Below are 21,863 nucleotides of genomic sequence, written 5' to 3' on the forward strand. Positions count from 1 at the left end.
CCATTTGTTTATGTCCTCTTTGATTTCACTGAGCAGTGGTTTGTAGTTCTCCTTGAAGAGGTCCTTTGCATCCCTTGTAAGTTGGATTCCTAGGTATTTTATTCTCTTTGAAGCAATTGTGAATGGAAGTTCATTCATGATTTGGCTCTCTGTTTGTCTGTTATGGTGTATAAGAATGCTTGTGATTTTTGCACATTAATTTTGTATCCTGAGACTTTGCTGAAGTTGCTTATCAGCTTAAGGAGATTTTGGGCTGAGAAAATGGGGTTTTCTAAATATGCAATCATGTCATCTGCAAACAGGGACAATTTGACTTCTTCTTTTCCTAACCGAATACCGTTTGTTTCTTTCTCTTGCCTGATTGCCCTAGCCAGAACTTCCAACACTATGTTGAATAGGAGTGGTGAGAGAGGGCATCCTTCTCTTGTGCCAGTTTTCAGAGGAAATTTTTCTAGTTTTTGCCCATTCAGTATGATATTGACTGTGGGTGTGTCATAAATAGCTCTTATTATTTTGAGATACGTTCCATCAGTACCGAATTTATTGAGCGTTTTTAACATGAAGGGCTGTTGAATTTTGTCAAAGGCCTTTTCTGCATCTATTGAGATAATCATGTGGTTTTTGTCTTTGGTTCTGTTTATATGCTGGATTACGTTTATTAATTTGCATATGTTGAACCAGCCTTGCATCCCAGGGATGAAGCCCACTTGATCATGGTGGATAAGCTTTTTGATGTGCTGCTGAATCCGGTTTGCCAGTATTTTATTGAGGATTTTTGCATCGATGTTCATCAGGGATATTGGTCTAAAATTGTCTTTTTTTGTTGTGTCTCTGCCAGGCTTTGGTATCAGGATGATGTTGGCCTCATAAAATGAGTTAGGGAGGATTCCCTCTTTCTCCATTGATTGGAATAGTTTCAGAAGGAATGGTACCAGCTCCTCCTTGTATCTCCAGTAGAATTCAGCTGTGAATCCATCTGGTCCTGGACTTTTTTTGGTGGGTAGGCTATTAATTATTTACTTTTAAACAGTGTTAAATATCCCTGGATCCCCTAGTGAAAGCGTTAGGCCTTTCATCACTCGCTCTGCTGACGGAGGAAGCAAGACTCTCGATCTGGTGCTATCGTGTCTTAAACACTACTCTCTTTCTCTCTTTTTTTTTTTTTGGAGACACAGTGTCTTGCTCTGTTGCCCAGGCTGGAATACAGTGGTGTGATCTCTGCTCACTGTGACCTCTGTCTCCTCCTGAGTTCAAGCAATTCTCCTGTCTCAGCTTCCAGAGTAGCTGGGATTATAGGCACACACCATGACGCCCGGCTAATTTTTGTATTTTTAGTAGAGATGGGGTTTCACCATGTTGTCCAGGCTGGTCTCAAACTCCTGACCTCAAGTGATCCTCCCACCTCGGCCTCCCAAAGTGCTGGGATTGCAGGCATGAGCCAGTGTGCCTGGCCTCCCTTTCTTAACTTTAAACAAAGACAAACCACATCTCCAGCTTCTAGGACTCTCAGGCAGGCAGTAGCATCTCACTAAAATTCAGTTACTGCCTTTGTTTTTCTTGTATTTAGTTTTTATGGTTTATTGTATTTAGTTTTATGGCAAGTTAATTGTTTTGTTTAAGTAACGCTTATATAATATCTCCTATATGCCAGGCACTGTTCTAAATGCTTTATAAATGTTGACTAATGTAATTCTCCCAAGGACCTATGAGGCAGGTACCATGATCACTGTTATTCCCATGTTACAGATGAGGCCCAGAAAGGTTAAGCAAACTGCCCGAGGCCACAAAACCTGTACGTGGCAGAGGTGGGATTTGAACTGAGACCGGCCAGCTCCATAGTCTGTGTCTTAACCAGCATGGCACATACTCCGTGTCTATTTCATGTCAGTTATCTGATGATGGTCATGATATAATATTTTTGAGACATGTTCATTGGAGTAAAAAATAGAAGGCAAGGTAAAGATCAATAGTAAGTGGATAATTAATAGTAGCACCAGTGAAAACCTCAAATGCAGTAGGCCAGTGGCAGGAGTTCTGAACACTCCAGTGTGGCTGCAGGGATACAGCACGTGGATCATGAAAGCTGAGTTGAGAGGATGGGAGGGGAAAGGTGTTGGAGGGGAGGAGTCTGCTCCGGCAGAGGCAGAGACGCATGACGAAAGCTGGGCTGCCGGGGAGATGATGAGTAATTCAGGGTAGTCAGCCAGTAATGTCAGGAAACCCATGCACTGGTACAGCACTTCACAGTCCATGAAGCACTACCACATCTGCTTTCTCACAGCCTCTTCTTCACTGCCAGGTGCAGTGAGCACTATTGTCCCCATTTCAGAGATGGTCACTGAGTTCAGAGAGTAAAAGAGCCAGAGAAGAGCTACTATTTGCTCCCAAGATCTTCTGGTTTCAAATTCTGAGCTCTTTTCTCTACTCCACTGTGTCAGGGATCTTTGGTGGCAAGCGACAGAAATAGAAATTCAACATGATTGAGCAACATAGGTGGTTTTTGGCTCATGGAAATGAGAAGTCCACAGGGTGGACATCAGATATGGCTGGATCCAGGACCTCACATGATGCCATGGGGACTCCTGATTTGTATTTCTCAGTATGGATGCCATTTTCAAGGAGGCTGTCTCTACGAGGTGACAAAGATGGCTACAAGCTCTCAGAAGATACCAAAAAAAGTGTCAGTTTTCTAGAGTTCTAGAAAAAAAAAATCTCAGGACTGCTTTCACTGGCCTTGCCTGGGTTGACATCCATCCCTGATGCAATCACTGTGGTCAGACAGATGGGGTGTTTTGATTGGCCAAGCCTGGGTCAGGAACCCACTTTGTGGAGCATGGGGTGGAGTCAGCCTCAGGCAAACCACTAGAGGCAGCTCAGATGGAGGAGCTCTTTGGGAAGAGATGCCGGGCAGGCAGAAGCAGCAGGTACCTGCTCCGCATCCCTAGGGCTCTGTGATGTAGGCAGAGGTAAGAAATTAAGAGGGATGAGGAGTTTTTTGTTTGTCTGTTTTTGTAAAGACAGGGTCTCAGTCTTTCATTCAGGCTGCAGTGCAATAGTGCAACCATGGCTCACTGCAGCCTGGACCTCCTGCACTCAAGCGATCCTCATTCCTCAGCCTCCCGAATAGCTGGGACCACAGGTGCGTGCCACCCGGCTAACTTATTTTTACTTCTATTTTTATTTTTGGTAGAGACAAGGTCTTGCTATGTTGGTCAAGCTGGGGATGAGGAACCTTGAATCTGGGCAAAGGAGTTTGCACTCTGTTGTACTGTGGTCAAGATAAAGCCATCAGGGAGTGACAGGGACAGAGCTATGTCAGGACTCGCACTGTGGCTGGGGTGATGGATGTAGACACAATAGTGAGGGGGCAGACCACAGACTCCCCCTCCTGTGATCAGAGGCCACGTCTTCAAAGTGCGATAACGGGACCTCTGCAGGGGTTGGAATTCCACAAGATTCATATTCCTAAAAGCAGGTTGAAACAGCATCTACCCCAACATTATTTTATTTGAGTAGTGATGTTACTGCTTAGGATGATGCTGGAGTTAAATTTTTAAGTGTGCTTATCTATGGAAAAATGCATTAAAATATATATTGAAATAAACAACAGTGCACACAGTATACAAATATGGCCAAAATTTTGGAAATGAGATATTTTGGCAACTCTTGGCTGGATCATTCTGAGACCCCTTCCATTTCTGATGCTCTACATTCTCCATCAATTTCAGCTGTTGGTTGAGTGTTTATGTGATGGGGGTCATCCCCGGGGTTTTATGCAAATCACCTCCTTGAATTCTCACAAGAAGCCTGGAAGCAGGCCTTGCTGTTTCCACTTTACAAGGCTCAGAGAGGGCAACGGACTGGCCTGGAGCCACACAGTTGGTTATCTGAACCTCCCTGGCTCCCCAGCCTGTGCCCTGCACCAGGGTTCTTTGGTGACTCTGTGAGGGAGATCAGAGGGAACTATGGATGGGGCCAGAGGAGGATCTTTGGGAACCCTGGTGCAGAGGAGGAGAGTCTTCCTCTTGTGGAGTCAGGGATAGTGTCTGGAGAAAGCCATGCCTGTGACTTGGGTCCTGCATGGGACATCCCTCTTAGGTTTAGCTTTAGCTCCCTTCTTGTCTGTGGGGGCTGGTCTGGGAGGGGCTCCTGAGTCTAGATAGGTGGCCCACTGCCCTCTGGTTGGCACTTCCTCAAACAGACACAGAGCTGGTGGGTGCAACAGACAAGTCCCAGGAGGAGCCTGGCATTGCCAGCTTGGTGGGTCATTCCTCTGCCCAAGACAGAAAAGGCCACTCTTCCCGGATAACCTCACTCTGTTCCCCCAAGAGGTTCCTTCTCCATCCTGGCCCAAATTAGGAGGTCAAGTTTTCTCTGTTTGGTTGGGTCTGGATTTCCTAGCATGCTCCCCAGTGGGCTAATCTGGGCTTTGTAATGGAGTAAGAAGCCTGATTATTGGGCTAACCTTATCTTAAGTATTCAGCAGGGGTTAACTTTGTGGGTTAACTTTGGATTTATTATTCAGTAAGAAGCCAATTTATTGATGGCTGGGCACAGTGGCTCATGCCTGTAATTCCAGCACTTTGAGAGGCTGAGGGAGGTGTATCACCTGTGGCCAGGAGTTCGAGACCAGCCTGGTCCACATGGCAAAACTCTGTCTCTACTAAAAATGCAAAAATTAGCCAGGCGTTGTGGCGGCCACCTGTATTCCCAGCTACTTGGGAAGCTCAGGCAGGAGAATCGCTTGAACCTGGGAGGTAGAGGTTGCAGTGAGCCGAGATCTGGCCACTGCACTCCAGCCTGGGCAATAGAGTGAGACTTTGTCTAAATAAAAATAAAAATAAAAATAAAAATAAAAAAGCCAATTTACTGAGCTATCAACATGGATGTTTACAGGAAGGAAGATCCAAAATTGCTCCTCAGCAGATCCCACTTTCCAAACTAGTTTTTTCTTCTTCTCTCCCTTTCTTCTTCTCTTTTTCCCTCCCTCTTTCTTTGTCAGATAGATTAATACATAATTTAATTTCACACACAATGCTACATCAATAGACTCAGCAAGGGCAAAATAGTCAGCAATCTTCTCACTCTTTAAATTCACCTTGTGCTGGGCATGGTGTCTCACACCTGTCATCCCAGCACTTTGAGAGGCCAAGGTAGGAGGATCACGTGAGCCCAGGAGTTTGAGACCAGCCTGGGCAACATAGCAAGATGCCATCCCTATAAAAACGTGTTAAAAATTAGCCAGGCATGGTGGCACGTGCCTTTGGTCTCAGCTACTCGGGAGGCTGATGTAGGAGGATCGCTTGAGCCCAGGAGGTGGAGGCTGCAGTGAGCCGTGATTGTGCCATTGCACTCCAGCCTAGGCAGCAGAACACGACCCCATCTCTAAAAATATTAAAATAAAATAGTAAAACAAATTCACTTTGCATTTGTGATGTGATGTGGGGGCAGAAAGAAGGTGGGAGAAGGAATTCTCAGGGTGAATCTGCCATTTCTAAGAGGTGGGAGTTCTTGGGGTCATCCACAGGCTCCGCCGGATCTTGCTTTTTTCTTAAGACAGTTCCAAGAATCGAGGGCAAGTCTGCCTGAGAAGAGATAGGATGAGGGGGAGGCTGGGGGAGCCCTGAGCCCCGCCCGGTTCACCCTCCGCTGTGCGTCTCTTGGAGGCCTGTAGGAGTCAGCATGCTGCGTGGCTGGGCCGCCCCCTTGCTCCTGCTGCTGCTCCAGGGAGGTAAGTGGCTGCCCGTGGTCTGTGGGTGGGGAGGGCCCCCATCACAGAGCTGAGCTAGGGCCGGGCTGGCTTTGTGGGCTCAAAAACACGGCTAGAGTCCACAGATTCAGAACAGATGGCATCCGTGCCCTTGAGGCTGACACGAGTCCAGTAACTGGCTCTCCACTAACCAGAATCCATCCACCAAAGAGCTCCACGAACCAGAAGCAGTAGACATGAGTCTCACGTGGCCCAGCCCATGGGCTTGTCTTTGGGTGTCACTGGGGGGATGAGAGGCTTCATCCTTCATTTCCCCTGACCTCTGCCTTGGCTGGCTCTCAACTCTCTGAGTGAGGAAGTTCTGCCTTCCATCTAACCTCGGTTTCTTCTTTTGTAATGACTCTCCTTGGAAATGTTTTTCAACAATTGCTGCGCCGGGTGTGGTGGCTCACACCGGGAATCCCAGCCCTTCGGGAGGCCGAGGAGGGTAGTCGTTTGAACTCAGGATCTCAAGACCAGCCTGGGCAACATGGTGAAGCCCTGTCTCTACAAAAGAAAAAAAAAAAAAAAATTAGTCGGGCATAGGAGCGCATGCTTGTAGTCTCAGCTTCTTGTGGGGCTGAGGCGGGAGCATTGCTTGAACCTGGGAGGTGGAGGTTGCAGTGAGTCAAGGTGACAACTCTACTTCAGCCTGGGCAACAGAGCGAGACCCTGTCCCAAAACAACAATCACAACAACAACAATAAACAAACAAAAAAAATCGCTGGATTCTTAGCAGGCACTGGTGGTCCCTGGGCTGGGACAGGAGGAAGAGCCAAAAGGAGACCGAATCTTGGTAGGCAGCCTGCGGAGGACCAGATACTGTGGTTAGAGGGGGCGATGTTAGAAAGCAGAGCTGGGAAGGCCAGGAGTCTGACTGAGAGGACACTGCTGAGAACTGAGAGATCCTGGAGGGCTTCCGGGAGGAGGGGGCCATGAGGAGGCAGGATCCAGCACAGACTTGTGTGGAGGCCGGCCTAGGGGCAGGGGAGGAACTCAACGGCTGCTCTGCTGACTCATGGGCATTTTTCTCTGGTTTTTACCAGAAGACCCAGGACCTCAAATAGCTCCTTCAGGAAACAGATGTCGAGCTTTGATTTTCCCTTTCTGAGTGGCAAGCATTGCCGTCTTGGTTCTAAAAAGCCTTTGGGTCACCCATCATGGCTCCACATCTGGTGGGTGCAGATAACAAGCCCTGGCTGCATGCAAAGCTCGGAGCGTCATCCCATTCCACTGTCCCAACAGTCCGGCAAGGCCCATGTTGTAATGACGCTCAGTTTTTTGGTTGAGGAGGCTCAGAGAGGCTAAGAGACAGGTGCGTGGCCACAACACGGGGCAGAGGCGGAGCTGGGATCAATTTGTTCTTGGAGTCTGTCTTAGTCCGTCTGTGCTGCTGTGACTGAATACGTGAGACTGGGTAATTTATAAATTATGGACATTTATTGCTCATAGTTCTGGAGGCTGGGAAGTCCAAGATCAAGGCACCAGCAGCACCTTTGGTTCTGGTGAGGGCCCCACCTTTGCTTTTTTTTTTTTTTTTTGTGGAGACTGAGTCTTGCTTTCTCACCCAGGCTGGAGTACAATGGTGTAATCTTGGCTCACTGCAACCTCTGCCTCCCGGGTTCAAGCAATGCTTATGCCTCAGCCTCCGAGTAGCTGGGATTACAGGCACATGCCATGGCTAATTTTTGTATTTTTAGTAAAGATGGGGTTTCACCATGTTGGCCAGGCTGGTCTTTAACTCTTGACCTCAAATGATCCACCCACATCTGCCTCCCAAAGTGCTGGGATTATAGGCATGAGCCACTGCACCCGGCCCCCATCTTTGCCTTTAAGATTCCACCTTGAATGCTGCAACCCCCAGAGAGGACACACGCTGCATCCTCATGTGGCAGAAGTGCAAAAAGGGGCTGAATGTTGGGTTCCTCCAGCCCTCTTATAGGATCAATAATTCATTCAGGGGGGTCTGCCCCCATGACTTAATCATCTCCTAGAGTCCCCATCTTTTAATACAATCACATTGGCAACTGAGTTTCAGCATATGAATGTTGGGGGTGGACATAGACGTTCAAACCATAGCATGGTTTTCACCACTCTGTGCTGCTGTCTGTTGAGTGATAGCCATGTGCGGGCAGTGTGCAGGCACAGGCACCATCTCATCTCAACACCTCAACAGCCTCTAGGGCAAGCAGTATCTCTGGCTTACCCATGGGGAGGAGAAGCAGTTTTGACTCACGTGTTTACAGTCACAGAGCTGGGGACAGCACAGTCACTTTGTGCGTCTCTCACTGCCTCCTGCACGCTTTCATAACCCCAGACATGGGATGGCCCTGGGGCTCTCTGCCCTGTGGCTGGGGTACTGACCAGGCACTTTCTCACCCTCCCATCCCTGGTGCCACCTCCATGCCATTCGGTGGCTGCTGTTGCCTCCCCAAGTTTGGAGACAAACCCTGTCCCTTGGTAGCTTTGAACCTGACTAGGAATGGCAGCTCCTCTCCAAATTCCTAGCGCCCTGAGAAAGAACCATAAGGGTACAGACTCAGAGATGACACAGCTACTTAGAGGCTCTGTGTTGAGGTTTTGCCAAAATCAGTCCTGTTTTCTCCATCAAGTGCTGGAACTAGCTCCTTTGCACCCCGCTGACAAGTCCTGTGTGTCTCCCTGAGGAAAGCACCCTCTAGAGCAAGATTTATTTCCATGACTCAGACCCCTTGGTAGCCACTGCCTGGAGAGCTGTGTTGAGAAGCATTCTGAGGTCACGCCTAGGGGAGAGAGTGCTGTGATCCATTAGCAATGTCTGCCATGGGTGCAGCTATGAAAAACTAGCACAGACTAGGTTTTTCCTTCCCTGGGTGAGTGTCTCAGCAGCGCAGACCAACAGAGACGAGAGACGTGGTCTAGTCTTTGAGCCTTAGTGTTCTCACCTCTATAGTGGACTAAAGGATGTTTCCAGACACAGTATTCTTGGCTCCGAATATAGGTTCTGTCCTAGACTGAGACCCAAGAAGGGAACCTACCACCACCATCACCTCATGTGTCTTCATTAGTCAAGGGAAAATAGGAAAAAGCCACCGAAAATGAACCCAATTATAAAGGGGAACAAGGCCAGGCATAACGGCTCAATCTTATAATCCCAGCACTTTGGGAGACCGAGGCAGGTGGATCGCGTGAGCTCCGGAGATTGAGGCCAGCCTGGGCAACATGGTGAAACCCTGTCTCTACAAAAACACAAAAATTATCCAGGCATGGTGTCGCACAACGGTAGTCTCAGCTACTCAGGAAGCTGAAGTGGGAGGATTGCTTGAGCCCAGGAGGTGGAGGCTGCTGTGAGCTGAGATCACACCACTGCACTACAGTCTGGGCAACAGAGCAAGAGATTCTATCTCAAAAAAAGAGATGGGCAGTACAAGTTTCTAGTAAATAGCAGCAAAAAATAGTGGAAATGGCACTCAAATATACAAAACAAAACTACAAGTTATTCCATTGATTTTGTCCAACATTTAACAAAATTTGGATGATGATCGCACCTCTGTTTTAGAACACAGTGAAACAATTAATGTTTGGGGAGCAGGATGGAAAGGTGTTAAATCTTCCAACAAAATTGCCTCATAGGGCAATACTTTGATGACTTCGTGGTGGCGGTGGCGGTGGCGGTGGCATTTTTGGCTGCAGGAGTGTCCAAAAGTGTCCGAGGGCTTCTTAATTCTCTCACGGTTTCCAACTCCTTGAAGCACCTTCCCGAATCTCTGAGAGTGCGTGTCCTCTGGAGCCAAATTCCGTAGAGCCAAGGTCTCTTCCTTTCAGGGTTTTGGGACATTTTCAGCATAGCTGTCCTTGACTCCATGAGGTCCTGACCCTCTTGGGGTATGTGGGTGTGTGCTAGCTGGGTTCCTACCACATCTGGGGCATTTAAGATATTGCCATTCTGAATGGGAGCTTGGCCAGGAGGGACACAGACCTGGTGGCCAGGCGCAGGACTCTGGAGGAGGGTGCTGAGCTGGGACCAGGTAGTTTTATATTATTTGCCATCATGAGTGTCCTGTCTTCACAGCCAGCCTTGAAACACTGGTGCTCAAACAAGGAATTCCCAGGTAGTGAGGCCCCCTGGGCGCCAGGGTTATATCTTAGCAGCTCCTGAGTCCTCATATTTGTCCCGGCCTGGGGACCCCTGCACCCACTCTTCCTCTAGCCTTCGAGGGGGTGGAGAGGAAGCTCTGTAGTCCCCACCCACCAAGGCCTCTCTCCCACCTGACCCTCCAGGCTGGGGCTGCCCCGACCTCGTCTGCTACACCGATTACCTCCAGACGGTCATCTGCATCCTGGAGATGTGGAACCTCCACCCCAGCATGCTCACCCTTACCTGGTAAGTGGCCGGGCCTCGCCAGTCCCTGGGGATGCAATTCACAGTGCCTGCTCAGTGATTCCTCCAGGAGGACGCTATGCACTGAGGACCACTGTGCCCGCCTTTCAGACAACTACTCAGGGCTCACAGGACTTGAAAAGTCAGGAGCCCGCAGGGTTGGTCTATCCACCAGCTTCAAAGGCTACTGTCTCGCCCACACAGGTCGGCCATGGTTTTGAGACTCCGGGATGGCCGGTCTCCCGCATGATTTTTCAAGCACTTAGTAGGTGCCAGGCCCCCAGCTACATGCTTCGCATGAATGGTCACTCCCAACCCTCACAACGATTAGTCCCATTTTACAGATGAGGACATTGAGGTTCAGAGAGGTTAAGCAACTTGCCTAAGGTCACAGAGCCTGTGAATGTTGGAGCTGGGATTCAAATTCAGACTTCCCAACTCCAAAGTCCATGGGTCCATTTTATACCCTATGCAGCTCAGGATAAAGAAGAGCTTCCGTTATCCATCAGCTCATTCATTCATTCAAAACCATTTACAGGCGAGGTTCAGTGGCTCACGCTTCTAACCCCAGCACTTTGGGAGGCCAAGGAAGGAGGATAACTTGAGCCCAGGAGTTTGAGACCAGCCTGGGCAACATCACAAAACCCTGTCTCTACAAAAAATAAATCAGTCAGGTGTGGTGGCACAATTGTGTAGTCCCAGCTACTTGAGAGTCTAAGGCAGGAGGACCAAGCTCAGGTGTTCGAGGCTGCAGTGAGCTATGATCATGCCACTGCACTCCAGCCTGGACAACAGAGCAAGATCCCATCTCACAAAACAAAACAAAACAAAACAAAACAAAACAAAACAAAACAAAACATGTGTGAAGTTCCTGCCAGACACTGTAGCAGGCACTGGGGATTCAGCAGAGCGAGACTGACGGGGCCCCAGATGCCTTGGAACTGACATACCACAGTGGGGCGGTGGCTGGGGGAGACAGACGCACAAAACAACCAACAAGATGCTTTCTCTTTTTTCTTTTCTTTTCTTTTCTTTTTTTTTTTTTTGAGACAGGGTCTTACTCTGTTGCCCAGGCTGGAGTACAGTGGTGTGATCAGAACTCACTGTAGCCTCGACCTCCTGGGCTTAAGCGATCCTTCCACCTAAGCCTCCCGAGTAGCTGGGACTACAGGCATGCATCATCACACCCGGATAATTTTTGTAGTTTTTGTAGAGACAGGGTTTTGCCATGTTACCTAGGCTGGATTCAAACTCCTGGGCTCAAGCAATCTGCCCACCTCAGCCTCCCAAAGTGCTGGGATTACAGGTGTGAGCCACCATGCCAGGCCCAAACAGGATACTTTCTTTCTTTTTTTTTTGGAGACACAGTCTCACTCTGTTGCCCAGGCTGGAGTGCAGTGGCGTGATCTCGGCTCACTGCAACCTCCACCTCCTGGGTTCAAGCAATTCTCCTGCCTCAGCTTCCCAAGTAGCTGGGATTGCACCCAGGTGTGCACCACTATGCCTGGCTAATTTTTGTATTTTAAGTAGAGACAGGGTTTAGTCATGTTAGCCTGGCTGGTCTCGAACTCCTGGTCTCAAGTGATCCGCCCACCTCAGCCTCCCAAAGTGTTGGGATTACAGGCATGAGCCACCGTGTTCTGCCCTAAACAGGATACTTCCTAATAACACTGGGTGCTATAGGATACTGGGCCTCAGGTAGAGGGACCACAACTTCTAGTGAGAAGGAGGCAGCCAGGGAGCTGGGCAGACTGCAAGGGCCCTGTGGGAGAAGAGCTGGTGAGTTTGAGGAATAGCTAGGAGGTCAGTGTGGCTGGAGTGGAGTGAGGCAGGGTGAGGGGGATAACGAGCAAGTTCAGGCTGGGAGGCCTGGAGAGCATTTATTCAGCAAGAACTTCTATTCCAGCAAATTTAGCAGAGAACTCAGTCCACACATCCCTATTGGGCCTAGAGAGTGGTCATGTTCAGAACCTGAATGTCTAGGTAGGGAAATTAATATCTGATAAACTTCTATATGTACTTCAAAACCCATCATTTTTGTCCGGTGGGAGTTAAAAAGTCACAACATTTTCCCTAACCCCATCCCACCAGCTTTCCCAGAAGTCCACCCAGAGGAGGAGATGAGGTTCATTTAGCTCTTCTCCTAGCCCTCAGCACAGGCTCTTATTAGGTATTCAGTGGATTTTGGGACTGGGTGAGGTGGCTCAGTACTGTAATCCCAGCACTTTGGGAGGCCGAGGCGAGCGGGTCACTTAAGCCCAGGAGTTCGAGACCAGCCTAAGCAACATGGTGGGACCCCATCTCTATAAAAAGTACAAAAAGTTAGCTGGGCATGGTAGTGCATGCATGTAGTCCCAGCTACTCAGGAGGTTGAGGTGTGAGGATCAGCTGAGCCTGGGAAGGTCAAGGCTGCAGTGAGCCGTGATCACACTACTATACTCCAGCCTGGGGGACAGAGTGACCCTGTCTCAAAAAAGTGGATGTTGGACAGAAAGGAGAGAAGGAAACCCAAAATACCTAGTGCCCTTCCTGTAGGACAGCCATCTGGTTGTTTGGACCGACAGGGACAGATTTAGGCTTGGTCCAAGCAAGAATGGCCCAAATTTCCAAAATTGAGAGCTGCTGCCCTAAATGAGGTAGTGAGTTCCTGGTCTCCGGGAGGTGTGCAAGCTGAGCCCGGATACAGTTCACTGGGGAATGCTGCAGGGGAGGTGATACCTTCCCTGGGAAAAGGTTGGTTGGACCAGGTGACCACCCCCCAGCCCTGCCTCAAATCCCTCCCAGCCCTGAGAGTCTGGGTTTCTGCCCTGGCCCTGAGCACGGAGCCCGGGACCATCCACCCTGCCCCTGGCTTCCAGCCATGACTGGCTGCTTTGTCCTTGAAGGCAAGACCAGTATGGAGAGCTGAAGGACGAGGCCACCTCCTGCAGCCTCCACAGGTCGGCCCACAATGCCACGTGCGCCACCTACACCTGCCACATGGATGTATTCCACTTCATGGCCGACGACATTTTCAGTGTCAACATCACAGACCACTCTGGCAACTACTCCCAGGAGTGTGGCAGCTTTCTCCTGGCTGAGAGCAGTGAGTATCCTGGGACCCCAGGCTTAGGGTGGTGCTCAGTCTTAGCTCACTATGGCCCCGATCTCTTCAGGCTCAGGTGATCCTCCCACCTCAGCCTCCCATGTACCTGGGACAACAGGTGTATGCCACTATGCCCAGATAATTTTTTTAGTAGGGATGGGGGTCTTGCCATGTTGCCCAGGCCAGTCTTGAATTCCTGGGCTCAAGTGATCCACCCGCCTTGGCCTCCCAAAATGCTAGGATTGTAGGTAGGGGCTGGGCCCCCTACTCCCCGCCCTCTGGGCCAGCTCCAGCTTCCACCAGATCTGACCTGGCCTATGTCCTCACCACACCTTAGAGTTCTATTTTGAGTTGTGCTATTTTTTACTAATGTGTGAAAGGTTGATATTAGGTTTGAGAGGTATGGAAGGAGCTAGGCTGGGACCTGGAACTTCTGGGTTCATGTTCCGCCTCAGCTCTGCCCATCTGTGTGACCATGGATGAGGCACACCTACCTCTGGGACAGCTTCCCTGTTTGTAGAGCAAATGTCTTTTTAACCCTGACTCGCTGGGATCCTGACTCCATAATGAGGTGAATGGAGGACACTGAGTCGCAAAAAAAACCCTCCTGGGTTTTTTCCTCTTCATAAGCTCCAGGGAGGCCTGGAATTTCCCTCCAGGCTGGAGGTAGAAGGGCATCCCAGGGGCAGGGGGCCTGGTGGGTGGGAGCAGTTTTATCTGTGAGTTCAGAATTAGGTCAGGTGGCAGGGCAAGGTGGTTCACACCTGTAATTCCAACACTTTGGGAGGCTGAGGCAGGAGGATTGCTTGAACCTGGGTCTTCGAGACCAGCCTGGGCAATATAGTGAGACCTCATCTCAAAACACAAAACAAGAACCAGGGCAGGGGCCAGGTGCGGTGGCTCCCGCCTGTAATCTCAGCACTTTGGGAGGCCGAGGCAGGTGGATCATTTGAGGTCAGGAGTTCAAGACCAGCCTGGGCAACATGGTGAAACCCCATCTCTATTAAAAATACAAAAAAATTAGCCAGGCATGGTGGCGCATGCCTGTAATCCCAGCTACTTGGGAGGCTGAGAATTGTTTGAACCTGGGAGACGGAGGTTAAAATGAGCCAGGATCACCCCACTGCACTCCAGCCTGGGTGACAGAGCGAGACTCTGTCTCAAACAAAACAAAACAGAACTAGTGCAGACCATGGAAGGACCTGGGAGGTGGCTTTGGCATGGTGTGTGTGTGTGTATGTGTGTGTGTGTGTGTCTGTGTGTGTGTGTGTGTACCCAAAGCGGCCCCAGAGGCAAACACAGCCTGCAAAGGGAGCCTGCTCTCGGGAAGGCCCTGCCTGCGAGCTCGGGAGTTTCTGCCTCTAGATTCCCAGCAGAGGTGCCGGGGTATAAGAGGTGTCTGTGTTTCACACTCTGGGGGTCCAGGTTTGCACCACTTTGCTGAGGGGGTGTCACACCACAGAGGGCGAGAGTGAAGCTTCGCACACTCCCAGACACAGGCACACTCACGCACATTCCCAGGGTCACAGACTCATTCACTCACAGACTCATAGATGTGCCCTCAAACTCACAGATGTCTCCCCAGCCCCAGCCTGCATGGCATGGACACAGAGGCCCACATTGTGTCTCTCTCTTGCTCTCTCTCTCTCTCACATACACACTCACACATACGTACACACACACACACGCGCACACACACACACACCCATGCATACACATACACACTCACACACACTCTCACATCACTCACACATGGGCATACACACACACTCACACATGTACTCTGTTACACACGTGCACACTCTCACATGCACACACATATGCACTCACACACGTGTGCACACATGCACACACACACTCTCACATACTCATACACTCACATCACACACACGGGCACACACATATGCACATACTCACACACATGCACTCTCTCACACACATGCACACTGCCATGCACATGCATTCTCACACACATGCCCTTTCTCACACACATATGCACACACACATGCACAGACTCACACACACATCATGGGCACACACATGCACACACTCACACACATGCAGTCACACACACAGGCACACACACTCTCACACACACTCTCTCACAGCCACATGGATCTACTCTCTCACAGCCACATGGATCTGGGATCCAGTACACAAGGTTCTCTGCACACGCATGCACCATCTGGAGCAGGGGCCCCTCCAGGCTGAGTGAAATGAGGCCGGCAGCAGCCCCACTGCCCAGGCCACCCCACACCCCTCACCCCCACAGCTTCTCAGAAACAGAGGAGAGCTCAGGGCAGAGAAGGGGCCCCTCCTTGCCACTTCTCTTGCAGCGTGAATCCAAGCATTTCTCTCTGGCATGCTGTCTCTCCCTGCCCTGATCTGCAGCTAGCCTGGGCCCAGCTGGGACAGGAAGTGATTTTCTAACCACCTCCTGCCCAGGGTCCCTTCCTGCTCCTGGGTCCTGGGCCTCGCTGGGCTGAGCAGCCCCCCTTCACGACCCCCAGGCTCTGCAAACATCTCCCGAGTACCCATGGGGCAGTTCTCAGTACGCTGGTGTCTTCTGGGACTGATCCTCACCCAGATCACACAGGGACGCCCAGAGCCGGCCTCCACCTGCCCCGGGGAGGACAAAAGAGGGGTTAGAAACGATTTCAGTCAAAAACATCCCATCGTTGGAACAGCAACAGCAACAACCCAGTGTTCACTGTGGCATTCTGTAAAACGTGCACCTCTGTCACCTCGGGGCGCGGTTTTCAGGATCACAGGCAGCCTTAGAGCTCCTTTCTGGAGGCCTTGAAAGGTTCATTTGTTAATTTGACAAATATATATGTGTGTATATATATGGTCGTGTGTGTGTGTGTGTGTATATATATATAATACATATATAATATATATAATATATATATATAATATATATATATATATAGAGAGAGAGAGAGAGAGAGAGAGAGAGAGTGCCAGGGTGTAGCTCTTTCCTCCAGGCTGGGGTGCAGTGGCACAATCACAGCTCATTGCAGCCTGAACTCCTGGGCTCTAGCGATCCTCCCACTTCAGCCTCCTGAGTAGCTGGGACTACAGGTGCATATCACCATCCCGGCTAATTTTTAAATTTTTTGTAAAGCTGGGATCTTGCTGTGCTGTCCAGGCTTGTCTTGAACCCCTAGCCTCAAGCAATCCTCCCACCTCAACCTCCCAAAGTGCTGAGATTTTTGGCATGAGCTACCTTGCCCAGCCTAATTTGCCAAATATGTATTGAGGGCCTATTTTGCCCCAGGCTGTGTTCCAGGAGCTGTGTGCACAGATTGAACCTGGAGGACAAAACCTCCGCCCCAAGGAGCTAACAGCCCAGCGAGAGAGGCACATGGTAAACAAAATCACAGGGTGAGAGGTGCAGAGTGCTAGATGGTGGCAGATTGAAAGTGGAGAAGGTGGCTGGGTGTGGTGGCTCACTTTGGGAGGTTGAGGTGGGTGGATCACTTGAGGTCAGAAGATCAAGACCAGTCTGGCCAACATGGGGAAACTCCTTCTCTACTAAAAATACAAAAATTAGCCAGGCGTGGTGATGCGCAGCTACTTGGGAGGCTGAGGCCGTGGAATTGCTTGAGCTCAGGAGGCGGAGGTTGCAGTGAGCCAAGATCATGCCACTGCACTCCAGCCTGGGTGACAGAGAGAGAGACTCTGTCTCAAAAAAAAAAAAAAAGAAAGAAAGAAGAGGAAAAAAGAAGGGAGGAAGGGAGGGAGGGAGGGAGAGAGGGAGGGAGGGAGGAAGGAAGGAAGGAAGGAAGGAAATAAAAAAAGAAGAGAAAGTGGAGAAGGTGAGGGCAGAGGCCTGCAACTCCTCTCTGACTCTAATAGACACTTGCCACTCAGTTCCTCTGAAGTTACCGCCTCCTGCTAAATAGCTTCATCCCTTTGAACAAGCCCCATGATACGGGAACTAGGCCCATTTTACAAGAGAGGAATTTGAGGCCCTTGACATATTGTGTTCTGCTCAAGTTCATGAAATGTCCTTCGAATGGAGCAAAAACAGAATGCTGGCTTTGACCTTCACCTGGAGGCCGCCCATGAAAGCTTGCTGTTATGTCTCAGAGCTCTGCTCTTGCACTTGCTGGGAGATGCTGAAAGATGGGGACCATCAGATTGACCTCCCAGGGCCACTGTGGGGTGTCAAACTGCCCAGAGCAGGGCAGCCAGGCAGGCTCTGAGTAAATGGCAGCCCTCACCATTAGCATTCATGCTAAGAAGAGTCTTCAACTGCCTGAAATAGCTGGGGTTGAAAGAAAATGATACCATCATTTAGAACAGAAATGGAAAAGGAATGGATTTGGCAGGACGCTGCTGAGAATATTTGTGGATGGGTTGCTAACTTTAAAACTTAAGATAGGCCAGGTGCAGTGGCTTGTACCTGCAATCCCAGGATTTTGGGAGGCTGAGGTGGGAGGATCACTTGAGGCCAGGAGTTTGCGACCAGCCTGGGCAAACATAGTGAGACCCCGTTTCTACAAAATAGACAAATAATTAGCCAGGGGTGGTAGCACCCACCTGTAGTACCAGATACTTGGGAGGCTGAGGTGGGAGGATGGCTTGAGCCCAGGAGGTTGAGGCTACAGGTGAGCTGTGATCGCACCACTGCACTCCAGCTTGGGCAACACAGTAAGATCCTATCTCTAGGGGGAAAAAACCCTTGGAGATTTCACACGATAATTCCAGGGGTCTCCCATTTCTCATTCTGCATCTCATATTGAAACTTGCCCTTCAGTTCACAGAAAGCAGGGTTTCAGATTTCATGTGTGTGTGCATGTGCGTGTGTGTGCGTGCACAATGTGTGTGTGTGTTGCAAGTGTGGGCATGCGTGTGGGTGTGCATGTGCATGTGTGTTTCCCTAGAAAACTTAGAAAAGCTGACCACCCTGTGCTGCTAGAGCCATTCACTTTTAACTCTTATTTCTTTTTTCTTTCTTTCTTTCTTTTTTTTTTTTTTGAGACGGAGTCTCTCTGTGTAGCCCAGGCTAGAGTGCAGTGGCGTGATCTTGGCTCACTGCAAGCTCCGCCTCCCAGGTTCACACCATTCTCCTGCCTCAGCCTCCTGAGCAACTGGGACTATAGGCGCCTGCCACCATGCCCGGCTAATTTTTGTATTTTCAGTAGAGATGGGCTTTCACCGTGTTAGCCAGGATGGTCTTGATCTCCTGACCTTGTGATCTACCCACTTCGGCCTCCCAAAGTGCTGGGATTACAGGCATGAGCCACCGCGCCTGGCCCGACTCTTTTATTTCTTCACAGTCCCTAAACCTGCTTCATCCCTCTCTGTGACCTGCCCGCCCCTGAGTTTGCAACCCTAATCTCTCAGGTCCCAGATGGATAAACTGAAGCCCAGAGTCGGTAGTACTTTGCCCAAAGTCACTCAGGGTTGTTTGTCTTCATCTCATCCATGATGGGTGAGGCACCGTGGCCGGGGTGGGGGCAGGCAGGGCTTCTTCCCATCATCAAATCCTTTTCACCTACAGCAAAATCTCACCCCATTTTCTTTTCCTGGGTTTTCCCACCAAGTCAAGCCGGCTCCCCCTTTCAATGTGACTGTGACCTTCTCAGGACAGTATAATATCTCCTGGCGCTCAGATTACGAAGACCCTGCCTTCTACATGCTGAAGGGCAAGCTTCAGTATGAGCTGCAGTACAGAAATCGGGGAGACCCCTGGGCTGTGGTGAGGAATGTGGGGATCAGTGCAGCTTTGTGGGAGGGGAGGGGAGAGGAGGGAGTGCAAGGGCATCCGGGTGGGAGAGACGGGCGAGTATCATCATTCATGGCCAAGACCAGAGACCAAGGGTGCGAGCATTCCCTTACAGCCGTCCCTCCTCCCCTCACTTCTCCCCAAAGTAGGAGACCCCTGAATAATCTGTCCTCCCCAAACCTGTCTCCTCGGCTGTCAGCATGCCAAAGACATTGTCCTTTCCCCAGACTTCACCCCAGGTCTAGTGTAATCACAGAAGAAGTTTCAGAAACGGGGCAATCTGGAAGCTTCCCAATTGCTTAGAATGGCCGTAGTTGGAGAGTTCCAGAAGTATCAATGATTAAGAAAGTCCAGCCAGGTGCAGCGGCTCACGCCTGTAATCCCAGCAATTTGGAAGGCTGAGGCGGGTGGATCTCTTGAGGTCAGGAGTTCGAGACCAGCCTGGGCAACATGGTGAAACTCCATTTCTACTAAAAATACAAAAATTAGCCAGGCATGGTGACATGTACCTGTAACCCCAGCTATTCTGGAGGCTTAGGCAGGAGAATCGCTTGAATCCAGGAGGTGGAGGTTGCAGTGAGCTGGGATCACGCCACTGCACTCTAGCTGGGCAACAGAGCGAGACGCGATCTCAAAAAAAAAAAAAAAAAAAAGTCCAGTGTTAGAGGGCTGATTGTTTCAAACATGAAGGCTTTGAGAGATGTCCTTCCAGCCCATTATTTAGAATAGTCACAGGTGAGACCCTGTCTCTACAAAATAAAAATAGTAATAATGATAGAACAGTCACAGCTGAAGAGTCCTAGAATTGTCCATCCTTTGGAATGGCCCCAGCTGGAGATGGCCATGAGTGCCATACTTTAGAAAGTCCCCGGTGGAAGACTTCCAGAGGTATCCATTGCTAAGATGTCTGTAGTTAAAGAGTTTCAGAAACGCCCACTATTGGGAATGTCAGTATGTCAACTCTTGGAATTCTTCAACAGTTGAAGACATTCTCAACTGATGTACTGAGACTTATATCAATATATCAGTTGAGAATGTCATCAACTGTTGAAGAATTCCAAAAGTATGCATTGCCTGGAATGCCGTCAGACCATTACCACTCCTGAGATATGCCCAGTCCTGCAGGGAGAGTCCACTGCCAGGACTGTGAGTGGCTGAATTGGATCAAAGAGAAATCAAACAGAGCGTCCTATCACATGCAAGGGCCAGGCAGTGCTGGCAAGTCTGTGCTCCCCATGCCTGAGTCCAGCTACTCAGGCATAGGCTTGATTCTTGTGGGAAGAGAAGAGACACTCAGCCCCTTTGATGGAAGCTGGGAAAAGAGGTGGCTCTGCTGGAGGCGGGGGCTGGCCTGGTTTTAACCCTGACCTGGTGCATCCTTTCCTTATACTGGTAGAGTCCGAGGAGAAAGCTGATCTCAGTGGACTGAAGAAGTGTCTCCCTCCTCCCCCTGGAGTTCCGCAAAGACTCAAGCTATGAGCTGCAGGTGCGGGCAGGGCCCATGCTGGGCTATGAGCTGCCTGGGCCTGTCATAGGTTTGCCTTCCCTCTGCTGTTTCAAGGTTATTTCAGAGTCTGGGGAGACCTCTGGCATTAGCTGAAGGGGAGTCCCTCATTACAGGGATCAGCCCTTCCTTTCTTCAGGAGTTTGGCAGAGCTCCTTTGGCCCCAGGCTCTTAGGAGCCAGGTCTGGAGATGACTTCCCCTCAGTGGCTCCCATTCCCTCTTCATGCTCAGAGATCAGTCCAGTGGCTTGATCTGGGACCTGTAATGAACACTGCCAGCCTTAGGCTTAGAGTGTATTTTTCCTTCTCTAGGTCTGTCTGAGATACCCAGGTACAAATGGTCCTTGTAGGGAACAGATCATAATTGAGGTGGTCGTTAAGGATGTCTTCAGATTCAGGGACATTTTCTAGAGCCTGGCATCTGATAGTCACACAGACTAGACATGGCTGGATATCAGAGATTCAGGACTCATCTGTCATTGTTGGCCTGACTGCTTCCCTCTGCTTCCAACAACTCCAACTCGGAGGGAGACTTTCGCAGGGCTCTGAAGATTGTACCACAGACTAATTTTTAAAAATGTGATGAAAGCTGTGAAACCGGCTCTTCAGCACAACAAATATTTACACATTTTGTATGTGTTATCAGGGAGTTTATGGAGCCACTGAAGTGCTTCCATAGGGTCTGTGGACCCTAGTTTAAGAATCTCAAGAGAAAGGGTTCATCACCTTGCATCTGGGATGTACAGGAGGGGTCTCAGGTCACTGTGGAGGACTAGGCGCCCACCACCATGCCTGGCTAAGTTTTGTGTTTTTAATAGAGATTAAGTTTTACCATGTTGGTCAAGCTGGTCTCAAACTCCTGAGCTCAAGTGATCTTCCCACCTCGGCTTCCCAAAGTGCTGGGATTACAGGCGTGAGCCATTGCGCCAGTCTTTTTCTTTTTTTAAAAAATATTTTACCAACCAAGAAAAAGCATTGTAGTGCTGGCACAAGTTGAAAGCTGACACAACCCACTGCTCCCACCCCCAACTTGTACTGTTTGACATTTATTGGAGAAAAAAACTTATCATTTATTCACACTGAAGAATTAGTTACTGGCCAAGGACCTTTTGTAGAATCTTCTCCAGAAACTGTAGGAGGTCCTCTTACAATGCTGATTGGAGTTGCCAGGGTCCAGAGGCACCTCCATGCCCTGGGTCACCAGACCACCAGCCTTTGTGGCTCTTTCCCTAGCTGCATTCTGAAGGTAGGAGGCTGGGCCCAAAGCAGATGAGGGGGCATCTGGGGATGTCTGAAGAGCCAGTTGAGCAGCTGAATTCTTATCTACTATCGACAGTATTTCCACAATCACAGGCATTGCCTAGGTTACAAATACATTGCTCAGAGACTAGGAACTGGAAACTTGCTTTCGAGAACCCGTAAAGTGGA

At 49.8% G+C, this 21,863-nt stretch overlaps 1 protein-coding gene across 1 annotated transcript; it reads left to right on the forward strand.

Moving 5' to 3' along the window:
* The first annotated feature begins 5,648 nt into the window (after positions 1–5,648).
* On the forward strand, positions 5,649–18,121 carry LOC104672437 (interleukin-21 receptor-like). Its single transcript, XM_030919175.1, has 4 exons — positions 5,649–5,731; positions 10,010–10,112; positions 12,995–13,194; positions 18,087–18,121. Exons 1-4 carry the CDS (start codon positions 5,683–5,685, stop codon positions 18,119–18,121), a joined length of 387 nt encoding a protein of 128 aa, XP_030775035.1. The 5' UTR covers positions 5,649–5,682.
* The last annotated feature ends 3,742 nt before the right edge of the window (positions 18,122–21,863 follow it).

This window comes from Rhinopithecus roxellana, chromosome 16 (genome assembly GCF_007565055.1).
Source record: "Rhinopithecus roxellana isolate Shanxi Qingling chromosome 16, ASM756505v1, whole genome shotgun sequence".
In the NCBI taxonomy this organism is placed as follows: Eukaryota; Metazoa; Chordata; class Mammalia; order Primates; family Cercopithecidae; genus Rhinopithecus; species Rhinopithecus roxellana.

Excerpts from the sequence above, each read along its gene's own strand:
- LOC104672437 (XM_030919175.1), top strand. The coding sequence starts at position 5,683 with ATGCTGCGTGGCTGGGCCGCCCCCTTGCTCCTGCTGCTGCTCCAGGGA. Across the intron at positions 10,113-12,994 it reads AGCATGCTCACCCTTACCTG|GCAAGACCAGTATGGAGAGC; the intron begins GTAAGTGGCCGG and ends TTGTCCTTGAAG. Across the intron at positions 13,195-18,086 it reads CTTTCTCCTGGCTGAGAGCA|AAAACTTAGAAAAGCTGACC; the intron begins GTGAGTATCCTG and ends GTGTTTCCCTAG.